We start from the raw sequence: 13,697 nt of genomic DNA on the forward strand, positions 1-13,697 counted from the left end.
GCCAAAGAGCCAGGGCCGGAGGGCTGGAGAGGGCTGACCCACTGGCATCTCTTTGCCAGAGAGCTGGGTCCTAGCGGAACCATGAGAGGGTCCCCACAGAGAGGTTGTGGAAGCTCCGGCTGGGAAGAGCAGGGTTGTGCCCTGGAAGGAAAGCCTGGGGTGGCTGTTCTGGCGGGGGGGAGGTGGGAAGGTCAGAGGACGATTGTTAAAGAGTCCAGGTCTGGCGGAAGACACTAGAGTGATGGGAATGAAGCCCGGGTTTTAAAGCTGATTTGCACAGGTTGATATGGCCTGTTGTGGGACAGTTGGTTTGGGACTTTTGTACTGTATTTTGGTTAATAAATTGTTGATGAACTAGAGAATAAGCTCGTATGGACTTTCTGGGAACCCAAGAGGGAAACAGGTGAGGGCCACTTGCAGGGCTGCCACAAGGGAGCGCCTGAGAGGAGGCCACTCGTTTGCAGAGGGTAATATAATTAATGCCAATCAACATGATTTATGGAAAATAGACCATGTCGAACTAACTTGTCATCCTTTTTTTTCTATGAGCTTATAAGTCTGGTTGATAAAAGTAATAGTGTGGATGTAATTGACACTCTGTAAGGCACTTGACTTGGTACCACATGACATGATTAGAATGATATAAAATTAACCTAGTGGATCACTTGATGATTCCCTCTTCTCTTCATTCCCTCTGGGGCACCTGGCACTGGCCACTGTCAGAAGACAGGATACTGGGCTAGATGGACCTTGGTCTGACCCAGTAGGACCATTCTTATGTTCTTAAATGGATTACAAATCGGCTAAAGAATGGGTCTCAAAATATAATTATAATCAGGGAATCGTCATTGAGTGGGGGTGTTTCTAGTGTGGCCCTGCAGGTTCCTGGCCCCATGCTATTTAACATATTTATAATCAGTGGCTCTCAGCCTTTCCAGACTACTGTCCCCCTTTCAGAAGGCTGATTTGTCTCGCGTACTCCAAGTTTCACCTTTTTAAGTTTCACCTTAAAAACTACTCAGACATAAAAATACAAAAGTGTCACAGCCACACTATTACTGAAACATTGCTGACTTTCTCATTTTTTACCAAATAATTATAAAATAAATCAATTGGAATATAAATATCATACTTACATTTCAGTGTATAGTACATAGAACAGTATAAACAAGACATTGTATGAAATTTTAGTTTGTACTGACTTCGCTAGTACTTTTTATGTAGCCTGTTGTAAAACCAGGCAAATATCTAGATGAGTTGATGTACCCCCGGAAGACCTATGTGTACCCCCGGGCTGAGAGCCACTGTTATAAATGACCTGGAATACAACATAAAATCATCACTGATAAAGTCTGCAGATGACACAAAAATTGGGGGCTTGGTAATGAAGAGAACAGGTGACTGATACCAAGCAATCTGGATCACTTGGCAAACTGCGCGCAAGCAAACAATATGCATTGTAATGCAGCTAAATGCAAATATAACCATCTAGGAACAAAAGATGTCAGCTAATGGGGGACTCTGCTGGGAAACAGTGACTCTGAAAAAGATTTGGGGATTGTGGTGAATAATCATCTTCCAGTTTGATGCTGTGTCCAAAAGGGCTAATGCAATCCTGGGATGCATAAACAGTGGAATCTTGAGTAGGAGTCAAGGGGTTTTTTGACCACGGGCGGAATCTGTGTCCAGTTCTGGTGTCTACAGATTGAGAAGGATAGCAAAATATTGGAGAGGGTTCAGAGAAGAACCATGAGAGTGATAAAAGGATTAGAAAACCTGCCTTATAGAGAGAGACTCAGGCCTGGTCTCTACGGGGGGGGAGGGAATCGATCTAAGATACGCAACTTCAGCAACGAGAATAGCATAGCTGAAGTCGACGTATCTTAGATCCACTTAGAATCACTTACTTCGCATCCTCGCAGCACGGGATCAATGGCTGCCACTCCCCTGTCAACTCCCCTTCCTCCTCTTGCCGTGGTGGAGTTCCTGAGTCGACAGCAGAGTGATCATGGCCTCAAGGAGCTCAATCTATTTAGCTTAACAAAGAGAATCATAGAATACCAGGGTTGGAAGGGACCTCAGAAGATCATCTAGTCCAATCCCCTGCTCAAAGCAGGACCAATCCCCAATTTTTGCCCTAGATCCCTAAGTGGCCAGCCCCCTCAAGAATTGAACTGCCCTGCCCTGCCCCCTCAAGGATTGAACTCAGAACGCTGGGTTTAGCAGGCCAATGCTCAAACCACTGAGCTATCCTTCCCACCTCTGAGTTATCCCTCCCGCCTGAAGGTTAAGGGGTGATTTGATCACAGTCTATAAGTACCTACATGGGGAACAAATATTTCATAATGGGTTCTTCAGTCTAGCAGAGAAAGGTCTAACACGAGCCAATGGTTGAATGCTGAAGCTAGATAAATTCAGATTGGAACTAAGGCATACATTTTTAACAATAAAAAAAAAAAAGGAGTACTTGTGGCACCTTAGAGACTAACAAATTTATTAGAGCATAAGCTTTCGTGAGCTACAGCTCACTTCATCGGATGCATCCGATGAAGTGAGCTGTAGCTCACGAAAGCTTATGCTCTAATAAATTTGTTAGTCTCTAAGGTGCCACAAGTACTCCTTTTCTTTTTGCGAATACAGACTAACACGGCTGCTACTCTGAAACCTATTTTTAACAATGAGAGTAATTAACCACTGGATCAATTTACCAAGGACTAAGGTGGATTCTCCATCACTGACAATTCTGAAATCAAGACTGGATGTTTTTCTAAAAGCTCCGCTCTAGGAATTGTTTGGGGGCAATTCCCTGGCCTGTGTTACACAGTGGGTGAGACTAGATGATCACATTGGCCCCTCTGGCCTCAGAATCTCTGAATTTCACACAGGCACCCGACAGACAGGGCTTACTTTCAGCTACTCGTAGTCTGCTGATTTGAGCCCAGTGACCAGAGAGAAGTTCTGCATCTGTTCTTTTCAGGAGTCCCCTGAGCTGCCCAGGCCCTTGAGTGTTTCGTTTGGGGCCAATAAAGTTTCCTTTCAGTTTGGTGCACACAGAGCCAGGTGAGCTCAGGGCTGCCCCTCCTCCAAAGATTTCTGCTATCTCTGAGTCATTCTCTGCCCTGCTCTTGCTCTCACAGACTGGTTACGTTCCAGCAGGCCTCTCCTCGTTCCAGCAGGCCTCTCCTCGGGTGCTGACATCCCACTCTACAGTGAACACTATGGCTAGAATTGGGACTTAACAGTCTTGCTGATGGTTCCGGCTTGAGATGGAAAACCTGCCGTGTGGCTCTGGAGAGGGGTGTCTGTTCATACCCTGCTCACAGCAGACCCTCTGATTGAATCTGCACAGAGATTTAATTTAATCCAAACATGTTTCTCGTCTTAAAGGAGCTTGTTCATTTCCTGTTAGCCCTTATCTGATGCGGGCATCCAACAATATTAAATGTAAGGATTGATCTGATAGGCAGCCTTCAGGCACGAGAAGAGACTGGCACAGGGATTGCTGCAAATCAGGGAGCACTAGGGCAAGTCGCCTGTGTAAGTTTTCCCATCATTATTTCACAAGATGATAATACTAAGGAGTGTGATATCAGTTTGCTAGCATGATTGCTGGGCACACTGGGTAGGATAAGACCACACAGCAAGTTTGGAAACATCCAACATTTGTACAAGAAATTGTCCTGGGGGTGTGAAATGGCTCCTGAAACTGAGAGTATGGAGCATTTTAGCTCCAGGTCTCTGGTTTGACTCCAGATCCGTACTATTCAAAATCTGAATGTTATGACAGTTGTCTGGGGGCCTGGGTCCGGGGTGTTCCAGAGAACACCAGCACAACTGACTCTCTGGGCTTGTCTACACTGCAATCAGGTGTGTGGCTGCAGCATGTATAGACAGACCCCAGCTGGTTGTTATCAGGCTAGTGTGAGCAACAATCATAGTGAAGCCACAGCAGCAGCACAGGCCACTCAGACATGTGTGGCCCCAGGACCCGGGGTGGGAGGGGTTAGCCCATGCAGCTGCCCATGATACTGCAGCTTCACAGTGACTGTTACTTGAGCTGACTTTGATCTAGCTGTGTCTACACATGCTGAAGTGTAGACACATCCCATGTTTGTTAGCTGCAACAGAGAGGCCAAGGAGTGGATGGGTGTGTCTACTCATTTCCCCTCTCATTGGAGAACCAGACTGCCCTGGTCTGGGGAGAGGCAGGCTGGCCGTGTACCTGCTCTGGATAAAGAGAGGATTTCAGGCTCCAGAGGTCTCAGGCCAGTCTATTACTAACTGCCCTTCCTTGCACACACAAGCAGTGCCTTTGGCTGGCTTGTTGCATGGGGCAATTCTTGACTGGAGCTACTCTGCGGTGACTCAGAAGCGTGAGCACCAGCCTCAGAGCAGACTGGCAGAAGCCAGGTCACAGACCCCCCGGCTGTGAGTTCCAACCACTTATCACGTGTAAACTCCCCAGGCACCATAACAGCCTAAATGTGGGGTCCCCTTGGATACCCTGATCTGTCACACTAGCCAGGTGAGCCTGCTTTGTGATAGATGGGCCCTTACACCACCAATCTCAGCTATATTCAGAAAAAAGAAAAGGAGTACTTGTGGCACCTTAGAGACTAACAAATTTATTTGAGCATAAGCTTTTGTGAGCTACAGCTCACTTCATCGGATGCAGTGCCAAAGGACCAGTCACTTACCCCTGGTCAATTGTATCTTAGATCTCACATCAAAGACAAGGCTTGTAGCCAATCCTGTAATAAACTATCTAAAGATGTATGAATAGGAAAAGGAAACCAGAGTGTTATTTACAAGGTTAAAGCAAGTAAACAAAGGTACATAAATGAGTTGCAATCTTAAGTTTCAAAAGGTAATAAAAACTTCTATGACTGGCAAGCTCTAGATGTCCTTTAGGGGGAACCCAGGCTAGGCAGTTGGGGATCTCTCGATTATGCCTAGAAACACTTTGCTCCCCAGAGTCCCTCTGAAAACCAGACCTTATGACTTCCAGGAAAGGGCTGGGCTCTAAGAACAGATGGTCCTGTTCAGGATTGGTCCATCCCATGTCACCTGTTCCCAGGTGTTGCTGTATTGCAGCAATCTCCCACTAAGGGGGTAGCCATTCTAGAACCAGCTGGGGACTTGTGAAGCTTGGTACCAGTCTAGAATTCCCCAAGCTTCCCGCAATGTAGGGATCTCTGGGGGCTCTGGGTCCCTTGGCTGCAAGATGTCTCAATGGTGCACTGAGTCTGGCATGTGGGGTGCAGGAAAGTGCCCCAAAGTTGCTAGAAGACCTGGTTGTTCTAGGATAGAGGCTGTGGCATTGCCCAGTACTGGCAGAAGTTTTATCGTTGCATGTGAAATCTGATGGTGTGCGATAATCTATACAAACTGGATCTGTGGGTGGAAAGAGCACTTAGCGGCTGGTTCATTAGCTCTGCAGGGAGAGGTTAATGATTTCCCCAGGGCAGGGAGTGTCCGCACTGAGGGAATTGCTGCTGCTGGGCATTTGTTTCAGAACTGCCTTGTTCTTATCTTTGTGAAGCAAAGGAGTAAATCCACAAACTTCCCTGGGAGACTCACCTCTTGCAGGTGGTTGTTTGTTCTCCTCTGAGAGCAGGACACCTTACAGCCCAGCCTCTGCTTCACCTCTGCCCCCTGCTACCCAAAGAGAGAGCAGAAGAGCAGCAGGGAACCCCTGGGTCTAGACAGGGCTCTTCAGCATTGCCTGGGGCTGGAGCACCCAGGAGCCAGGTGGAAGACGAGGCTGTTCACACACGTGCTCGCTGGAGTCCTTGTGAAACAGCTGTGAAAGGACATAGCACCTCAGACAGAGGGATGCATGTGTATGTGTGTAGACATGTGTATGTGTAGATGTACACCTGTGTATTGTGCTATCCTGATTGTAATACACGGTGTAGGACTCAGGGATGCGTGATGGAGGCACATGATATAGCAGACAGTGCCCCCCCTGCACACACCTGTCCTCATGGGGTCAGGAAAAAGATGGAAAGTCAGTGAAAGCCTTTGAAATGTCAAGTATGAATTAAAGCTTTCATTGGGACAACAGCTCGTCCTCCCTTTGCCTTTGGCTGTAGAGCCCTTGTATCAAGAGATGCCCGGTGGAGAGGATGCTAGACGATATTGAAGGTGGTGATAACTGCCCTGGTTAGGAAAAGAGAAAAGCTAGTGGAGCTGGGCAGGAGCCACATTAAACACAGTCTGATGAGCTGCTCTGAGACCTGGCAAATTTGGACCAGCAGTCACAGGCACCGGCTTCCTCCAGGCCCAAGGGTGCTCAACCTGCTGCTCCGCCCCAGCTGGCAGAAGAGGGCTAGTGTGGCATCCTGCCCATTGGAGGCTGGACAGTGGCAGTCAAATATGACCCAAACTGGGCAATTGGGATGGCCCCAGATGAGACTGTGTGAGGCTTTTTAAATGCGGTTTTGGTTGCCCGGGGGTGTCTCAGTCAGGTTGCACTCACCCTCCCTGGCTCACTTCCACTCGCTTGCCCCATTCCCAGGGCCTTTTATTGCTGGGTCCTGATCCTGTGGGTGGCTGAGCCCCCTTCACTCCCATGGCCTTCCACAGGGGTGGAGGGGCAGTATCGGGCACTTCCTCCATGATACAGGGCTCAGTGCTGGAGCAGCAGGTTCATGCTGGTGCTTCCTTTGGCATCTTCCCCGGCTGTCCCGCTCTCTCTAGGCTCCAGTGGGTGCGGTTCCAGGCGGGAGCTCTGAGGAGGTGACTTACATTCTGGGCGGGTCTCTGGAGAGGACAGAGTCAGACCTTTGCTTTGATACAGGGGGTTCCCAGCAGACTCGCCCAGCTGTGTGCCCCAAGAAGAGATGATTTCTTAGTGCCTGCAGGCTGCTAAGGGGCAAGCTCTGTCCTTTTCCAAGCAATGTTTCATCCAGGACCGGCCTGGAGCACTGCTACGCCCAGAGAAGGTGGCACCGGCTGACCATGTCCACGGGGCATGGGTTACCTCAGTGTGGCCATGAGTGCTGGGCCCTGGCTCAGAGCCAGCCAGCAGCATCAGGAGCAGCAAGCGACCTTAGTGCTGCCCGCTGTCTTGCTGTGATCACAGGTCTCACTCTATGGGGTGTTTGTCTCAAAACCCCAGCTCCAAGCTGTAATTCCCTGAGAATTTTACCTTCCCCATGGGAAAGAGAGCCCATGTCTGGCCCTGGCGGCTGCAGAACCAGGTGGCAGCCGGGTCTCAAACACCAGAAAGCAAAGAACAAACCTGACAATGACATTTTTTTCTGGGGCCTGCCTCATGAGAGCCCCATGGCACTGCAGGGGGGTGGGAACACGGCGCTCCAGAGCAAGGGTAGCCCCAGGCAGCAGGGGGCTGGGATCCCCGAGTGAGCGGCATGCAGCCAACCCAAGGCAGGCCATAAGTGCAGGCCCAGGCTGGGCTGAACCTCGGGCAATCAGCAGATGAACGGGCCGGCACTTCCCCTTTGCTTTTTGTTCCTGTGGCGCAGGAGGGGCAGGAGCTGCCAGACGAGTGTGTCTGGTTTCACTGCCTGCTTCTCCCTGCTGCAGCCTGGTCCCTGGTGCTCAGAGAGCCAGGCTCAGCTCTGCAGGATCTCCAGGAGACTGAGCCAAGCCACAGCGGGTGCTGGGGTGCCATGCAGGGTAAGGACGGTGCCCTTTGGTCATGGGCTCTGGCTGAGCCCGTCTGTGTCTGGAACCTGAGCCAGGTGCCTGTAGCCAGACTGTGCCAAGCCGGCCTGGTCTTGGGCACTTGCCAGTGCCTTGTCCCCACCACCCCAGGGACCGTGGCTGCCAGTGTTTGCAGCTCTCTGAGTGGGGCTGCCTTGCCCAGGGCTCTCAGAGCTCGGAGCAGCAGCCCTGCCGGTAAGATAACTGCTCTTGGCACTCCGGGGGGACCCGTCAGAGAGCTCTGATTCAGGCGGACCCTGCCATGCAACATAGGGTGCTCCACTTGCAAGCAGAGCCAAGTCCTCTGGTGAGGTGGGGCCCATGGGACAGACTGGGAGGACGGTCAGTGGGCACAGACTGGGGCTGGTGGGAAGCCCTGGGTTCTGGGTGGGCTCTGCAAGGGTCCCTCCGGAGCCGGGTCTCCATGAGGGCTACTGGGCCATGCACGCTGCCAGCAGAGGTCCCTGGTTATTCCTGGTTCTGAGGCTGAGTGGGTGTGTAGATAGTCCATACCTGGATGCAGTCATGCATCGTCTGTCCCTCCTCCTTGGCACCCTCGCCTGAGAGCCCTGAGCAGGGACGGCATTGGGGGGCCCGGGCTGGCTGTAATGAGAATAATAAAGCAGCATTGCCCCTCGTTCTGTGGGTCGGTGGTTGGGGCTGGAAGGACATTGCCCAGTGCTGCCTGCCTGGGCAGCAGACAGGAAACCTTCCCCAGCCCCAGCAGAGGGCAGTATGGCCCAATCCAGAGCTGCACCTGGCCCAGCCCGTTGTGGGCAATGACCCAGCAGTAGGGCTGAATCGACATATTGGGGGATTAGAAATAGAGAGATACCTCGGTACGCGCCCCGGGACATGGGAGGATGTTCCTGATACCCCTTGGGAAAGAGCCTCCTGGGACACTGGGGGATGTTCCCAACTCTCCTGAGCTTATCATTTCCCCCCTTTTTTCCTGCCTTTCCCTGGCAGATGCTTGAGACGGACATTGAGGAGCTGAGGGTGATGCCCTCTAAGGAGGAGAAGCTGGCAGGGGGTGATGCCTGCCCGGCCGCAGAAGGGGCAGCGGAAGGGGCGTTGAAGGAGGCTGTCCCGGCTGCCCTGGGGGTCCCACTGGAGGAGAAGAAGGTGGTGATTGTGGCCGAGTGTGTGGAGGAGCAGCCTGGCTCCAGACCGGCCTTTGTGATCCCGGAGCTGCGGCTGGATAGCGCGGCGGACAGCCCGACGGATGAGGAGAATGAGGAGGAAGATGAGGAGGAGGAGGACAGTGACCAGCACTATCTGGAGAGGAGTGAGGTCAAGCGCTGCAGCATGATTGAACCGTCGGGCTGCGAGCCGACCTACACCCTGACAGTGCAGGGCTCTCTGCGGCGCCGCACCCACAGCGAGGGCAGCCTGCTGCAGGAGACGAAGGGCCACTGCTTCACCTCTGACACCACCCTCAACTGCCTGGACATCCAGGATCCCCAGACCCACTGGGCACTGCCCTCGCCCAGGACCCTCAAGAAGGAGCTTACCAAGAACGGGGGCTCCATCCACCAGCTCGGCCTTCTCTTCTCTGGGCACAGGAAGGTACGTGAGTCAGCGTGTCCCCGCTCCCTCCCCATGCTGGGGCTGCTCTCCCTCATGGTGGGAAAGAGCTCGGGGGTGCCTTCCCTGGCTGGGGGTGTCCTGCTGTCGGAAGGGCTGACGGCTATCTCAACAGGGTCTGACCTCCTCTCCCCAACAGAGGGGTCCCTTTGCGCCCCAGGGGATACAAGTCTGGAGCCAGAGAGAGAATGGGGGAGGCCGGACTAATGCCTTCCTCATCTGTATGGCCCTGGGCAGATCCAGTCCCTGGCCACAGGGGTTGCGGGGTGCACAGCTGGGGAGGTTGGCATGGGGCTCCAAGCAGAGAGGCTGACAGGCCTGTGTCCCTGCAAACCAGCCGCTGGGGGATGACGTGTGCCCACCCTGCCCATGGAGGATGACAAGTCACTCGGTGAGCTCAAGTGCCAGGCCCCAGCCCAGTTGTCTCCAGTGCCCAGGCACGGTGGGGCCCACCACCAGCATCCCCAAACTCCCACCCCCACTGCAGGGCTGTGGCTGTCCCCCTACTGCGCTCCAAGCTGCAGCATGGCAGATGGCACCTTGGGTCCCGCTGTGGTGCCAGCAGGATAGGCGGGCAGCATTCACGGAGCTGCTGTGCCTCTCTCCAGATTGGGCTGGTTTAGGGTGTGTTTTTGGTGCCCCTTCCAGGCAGCCCAGTGCAAATTCTGACCCCATGTCCAGCCCTGGGCTCTTAGGACCCAGACGCTCCACCCCCAGCGTCAGTGCTACCAGTGCCTCCTCAAGGCAGGTGATGATCCCCTCCTAGCTCTGGGAAACCAGAAACCCCAACCTAGAGCCCCATCTCCCCAGCAGATCGATGGTGCCTGGCACGGGGGAGCTGAGCCCTTGCCCACGGAGAAGGGTGACCCTGCCAATGATGTCATTGCCTGGCTCCTCTGGCAGCACCGTCTAATCCCCTCCCCTCGACAGCTTCCTCCCCAGCCGGATGTTTAATATTCAGTCCTGTGCTCACACAGCGTACGTGCCTGAGGGGAGGTGCTCCTGGCAGCCCCACTGCTGCACCCACCCGGGACTCCCTGCTCAGTGTTGCAGGAGTGGGCACAGCCCTGCCACTGTGCCCTGCAGAAGTGCTCCTCCTTGATCCAAACCTCGGCAACAGCAGGGGGCACATCCCCTTCATATTGGTGCACATAACAAAATTCATATGATGTGGGTGGGGCCGAGGGGTTTGGAGTGTGGGAGGAGGCTCAGGGCTGAGGCAGAGGTTTGGGGTGTGGGGGGCTGACGGCTCTGGCTGGGGGTGAAAGCTCTGGGGCAGGGATGACTGGTTCGGGGTATGGGGGGGCTCAGGGCTGGGACAGAGGTTTGGGGTGTGGGGTGGGGCTGGGGATGAATGGTTTGGGGTACAGGCTGCCCAGGGGCTATGGTGGGGAGAGAGAACTCCCCCCAGCCCTCTCACTGCAGCAGCTTGGGGCCGGGGGAGAGGCGCCCTGGCCACGGCAAGTCCGGGGCAGCTCCGCGCCGGAGCCCTAAGCCCTGCAGCTGCGCAGCTTAGAGGGAACTTAGCCTGGTTCCAAAGCGCTTCCTGTGGTGGAGCCTTTCGGATTCTCTGCTGGATTGTTGCAGGCATTGGCTCCCCCCCACTTCCTGAGCTCTCATCCTGCACCCGAGTCCCACTCTGGGTGGGTCCCATCAGTGTTTTGCCATGGAAACGAGGGGGATGTCAGCAGTATCTTATGATTTCACTGCTAGATGAGTAGAAGGAAAGAGCATGTTCAATCAACTCTTTGCTAGTGGCCTCAGATAGAATAGTGGTCGGAAGTGAGGGGCACCAGCAGAGCTGGGGGGAGCTCAGGGTTGGGCTAGCAGGGGCTTTGGATTGGAATTGAGGGGCGCTGGCTGAGCTACATTTGAGAGCTTGTCCTGTGCCCGTCAGAGTAGAGTGCAGCAGTTGCTGGGTGCTGTGTTCTGTTGCATAACAAATACTTACAGGAAAGAACCTGCCCGTGGCAAACTTTTGTGCAAGGGGCTGGGAGACTTTCACAGCGCTCTCCACTGGGGGCACGTCCCGCTGGGAGCTGCCAGCGAATGACTCACTCCAAATCTCTCTCAGGTTGATCCCCAGAGGTTTAGTGCTGAGATGTTACCCCTGCTTCAGCACTCCTGGCTAGCTCTCCTGTGGCCATGTCAGCGAGGGCCTGCCTGGGACCAGCCATGGAACTGACCTGTCCAGAGGACAGTGGGGCGGGGATCCCAGACCCGCAGAGCTCGGCTCCTCTGGGCTGGCTCAGAATAGAGCAGGGAGCCTGGGGCCTGGCAGGCAGATGGGACTTCTCTGGGCCAGCACAGTGCTGTGCTCTCTGTGGGATCTCCATCCATTCAGACTCAGCCAATGTTCTGGGCAGCTCTCAGGCCAGAGGGTGAGTGTGGGTCTGGGTTCCATGGGGGTTCAGGAGAAGCAGCCTGTTCGCTCCAGGTCCCCCCCTTCGCCAGCCAGCTTAGGAGCAGCTCTGCCCGGAGCCAGCCACAGGGCGCTGGGAGTAGGAATATGGCAGAAGGGGTGGGGCTCATCTGCTCTCAGGTCAGAGGCTTGCTGGCAGTCAGGGCCCAGCTGTGGTGAGAAAGGTCCTGGTGTCACAATGCCGGCTTGCCCCAGGAGATGCACTGGCTCTGTCTAGAGCTTATGCTCTAATAAATTTGTTAGTCTCTAAGGTGCCACAAGTACTCCTTTTCTTTTTGCGAATACAGACTAACACGGCTGCTACTCTGAAACCTGGCTCTGTCTAGTGAGAGCCTGCAGGGAGCCGGCTACTTCTGGGGCCGGAGTGACTCTGCTGCCCCCTTCTGGGCAAAATGAGGCATGCTCCTCAGACAGGCAGCTACTGGCCATTGGCCTGTGGCTTCAGTGATAGGGTCTGGGCTCCTGGAGCAGGATGGGTCACGCTCTGTCCCTGCTGTCACCAGGGCCCCCAGTGAGCCCAGGCATGACCGTGGTGCCCCGGCATGGCTCGACACTGGGGGTTTGTTACAAGGTCCAGCCTTACCTGAGAGCTGCAGCTTGTCCGACTGGGCAGGGCCCTGGTGTCACGCTCCTGAGCCAAGATGCAGCTGTGAGACAGCTGGCTGCAGGAAGTGGGGCTCCCAGTGCAGTTACCAGGCCAGCCTGCACCAGGCAGCTCCTTCCCCGATCTGTCCCTGCTGGTTTACTGTCCGAGCCAGGCCTATACCAGAACTCCTCTGTGCCGCAGGCCAGCACCTCTGGGGTGTGACACACCTGCCTCCTTGTCGCCACCAGGTATTTAGGAGAGACCCCATCCCTCCTCTCCTTGGAGCCTGGCTCCTTGCTTCACAGGCTCACTCCGAAGCTCAGTTGGCCATTCCTGCCTGGGCTTCGGTCTGCGCCACACAGCGCCATGCTCCCAGCAGGTTTGCCTGGTGACTGCAGAGCGAGTGCTTCTGGACCAGGCAGGGCAGCACAGTGCCAGCAGAAAGGGGCCTCGAGGCTGAGAGCCAAATGGTGCTGGATGTGAGAGCCCGTGTGTGCTGTGGGGCTAGCTAATGTCAGCCACGAACGCAGCAGCAACCTCTGCCTGTGGGGAACAGGATCTCCCAGTCTGGCTCACGCGGTTGCTCTAGTCACTGTCATCCTGTTTCCAGCCCAGCACCCCCATTCTGTGTATGCCAGGGGAGATCAGCCTGCCTCAGACACCACCTGCTTTACTGGCGGGGCTGGCAGGAATCCCAGGCCAGTCTCAGCAGGGATCTCCAGTGAAGTTGCTAGGAGCAGTGCCTAGGGGAGGGCCAGGGGTCAGCCTGGTGACCTGCTCCTCATGACCGACTGGACCCAAGCGCTTCAAGAATGAGCTGAGCCATGCAGGGCTGTGACTGAATAGTCTCTGGCTCTACTGCTTTGGCCTGAACCCCCTGCTGCCCACCCACCACCCCATGCTCAGAAGAGCTGCTCTGGGTCAGGGCCGCTCCCAGCAGGGAACAAACCCCAGCCCGGGGCCGAGGGCCCTGCTTCTGACAAGCCACTCAGGAGAACTGCTGGGTCTGGGTCAGAAACCCCCATCCTGCTTGCTCAATACGAGAGCGCCCAGTGATGGGCAACTGTGCTAATCAGCAATGGCTTCCCTTGCAACTCTTGGGTAGGGTGGGGCCTATGCGCAGTGGGGCAGAAAGCACTGTGCATTAGCCAAGCTATCACCACAGCTTAAAGGGGGATGGGGAGATTCAGACAAAACAATAAAAAAATGGAGAGCCAGGGCAGGGGGCACTGTAAGCACCCTCTCCCCCCCCACACAGTTGATCTCCATTGCTCGTGGCTCACTCTGGGCTGTGGGTGTGGGTGGCAAGGTGAATGCCCCCCTACAGGATCTCTCCCCTGGCTGCCTTGGAGGCGGTGGTGCACAGGCCTCAGCCACAGCTGCTGCAGGCTGGTCAGTGCTCCTGTGCTCTGCCCCCACCGCTCCTTCCAC

General features: G+C 54.7%; 1 protein-coding gene across 18 annotated transcripts in view; it reads left to right on the plus strand.

The window, feature by feature from the left end:
- RGS3 (regulator of G protein signaling 3) overlaps positions 1-13,697 on the plus strand; it is a 230,755-nt gene that overhangs the window by 201,227 nt on the left and 15,831 nt on the right. For 16 of the 18 annotated variants that reach the window (XM_038374581.2, XM_043498553.1, XM_038374582.2 and 13 more), the window contains one exon: positions 8,641-9,240. In XM_038374581.2, the coding sequence (XP_038230509.1) occupies positions 8,641-9,240 (600 nt within the window). Of the gene's footprint in view, positions 1-7,428; positions 7,645-8,640; positions 9,241-13,697 lie in introns of those variants that run through there. The other 2 variants (XM_043498558.1, XM_038374590.2) reach the window with 2 other exon arrangements.

The sequence above is a fragment of the Dermochelys coriacea genome, chromosome 16, assembly GCF_009764565.3.
Source record: "Dermochelys coriacea isolate rDerCor1 chromosome 16, rDerCor1.pri.v4, whole genome shotgun sequence".
Classification (NCBI taxonomy): domain Eukaryota; kingdom Metazoa; phylum Chordata; order Testudines; family Dermochelyidae; genus Dermochelys; species Dermochelys coriacea.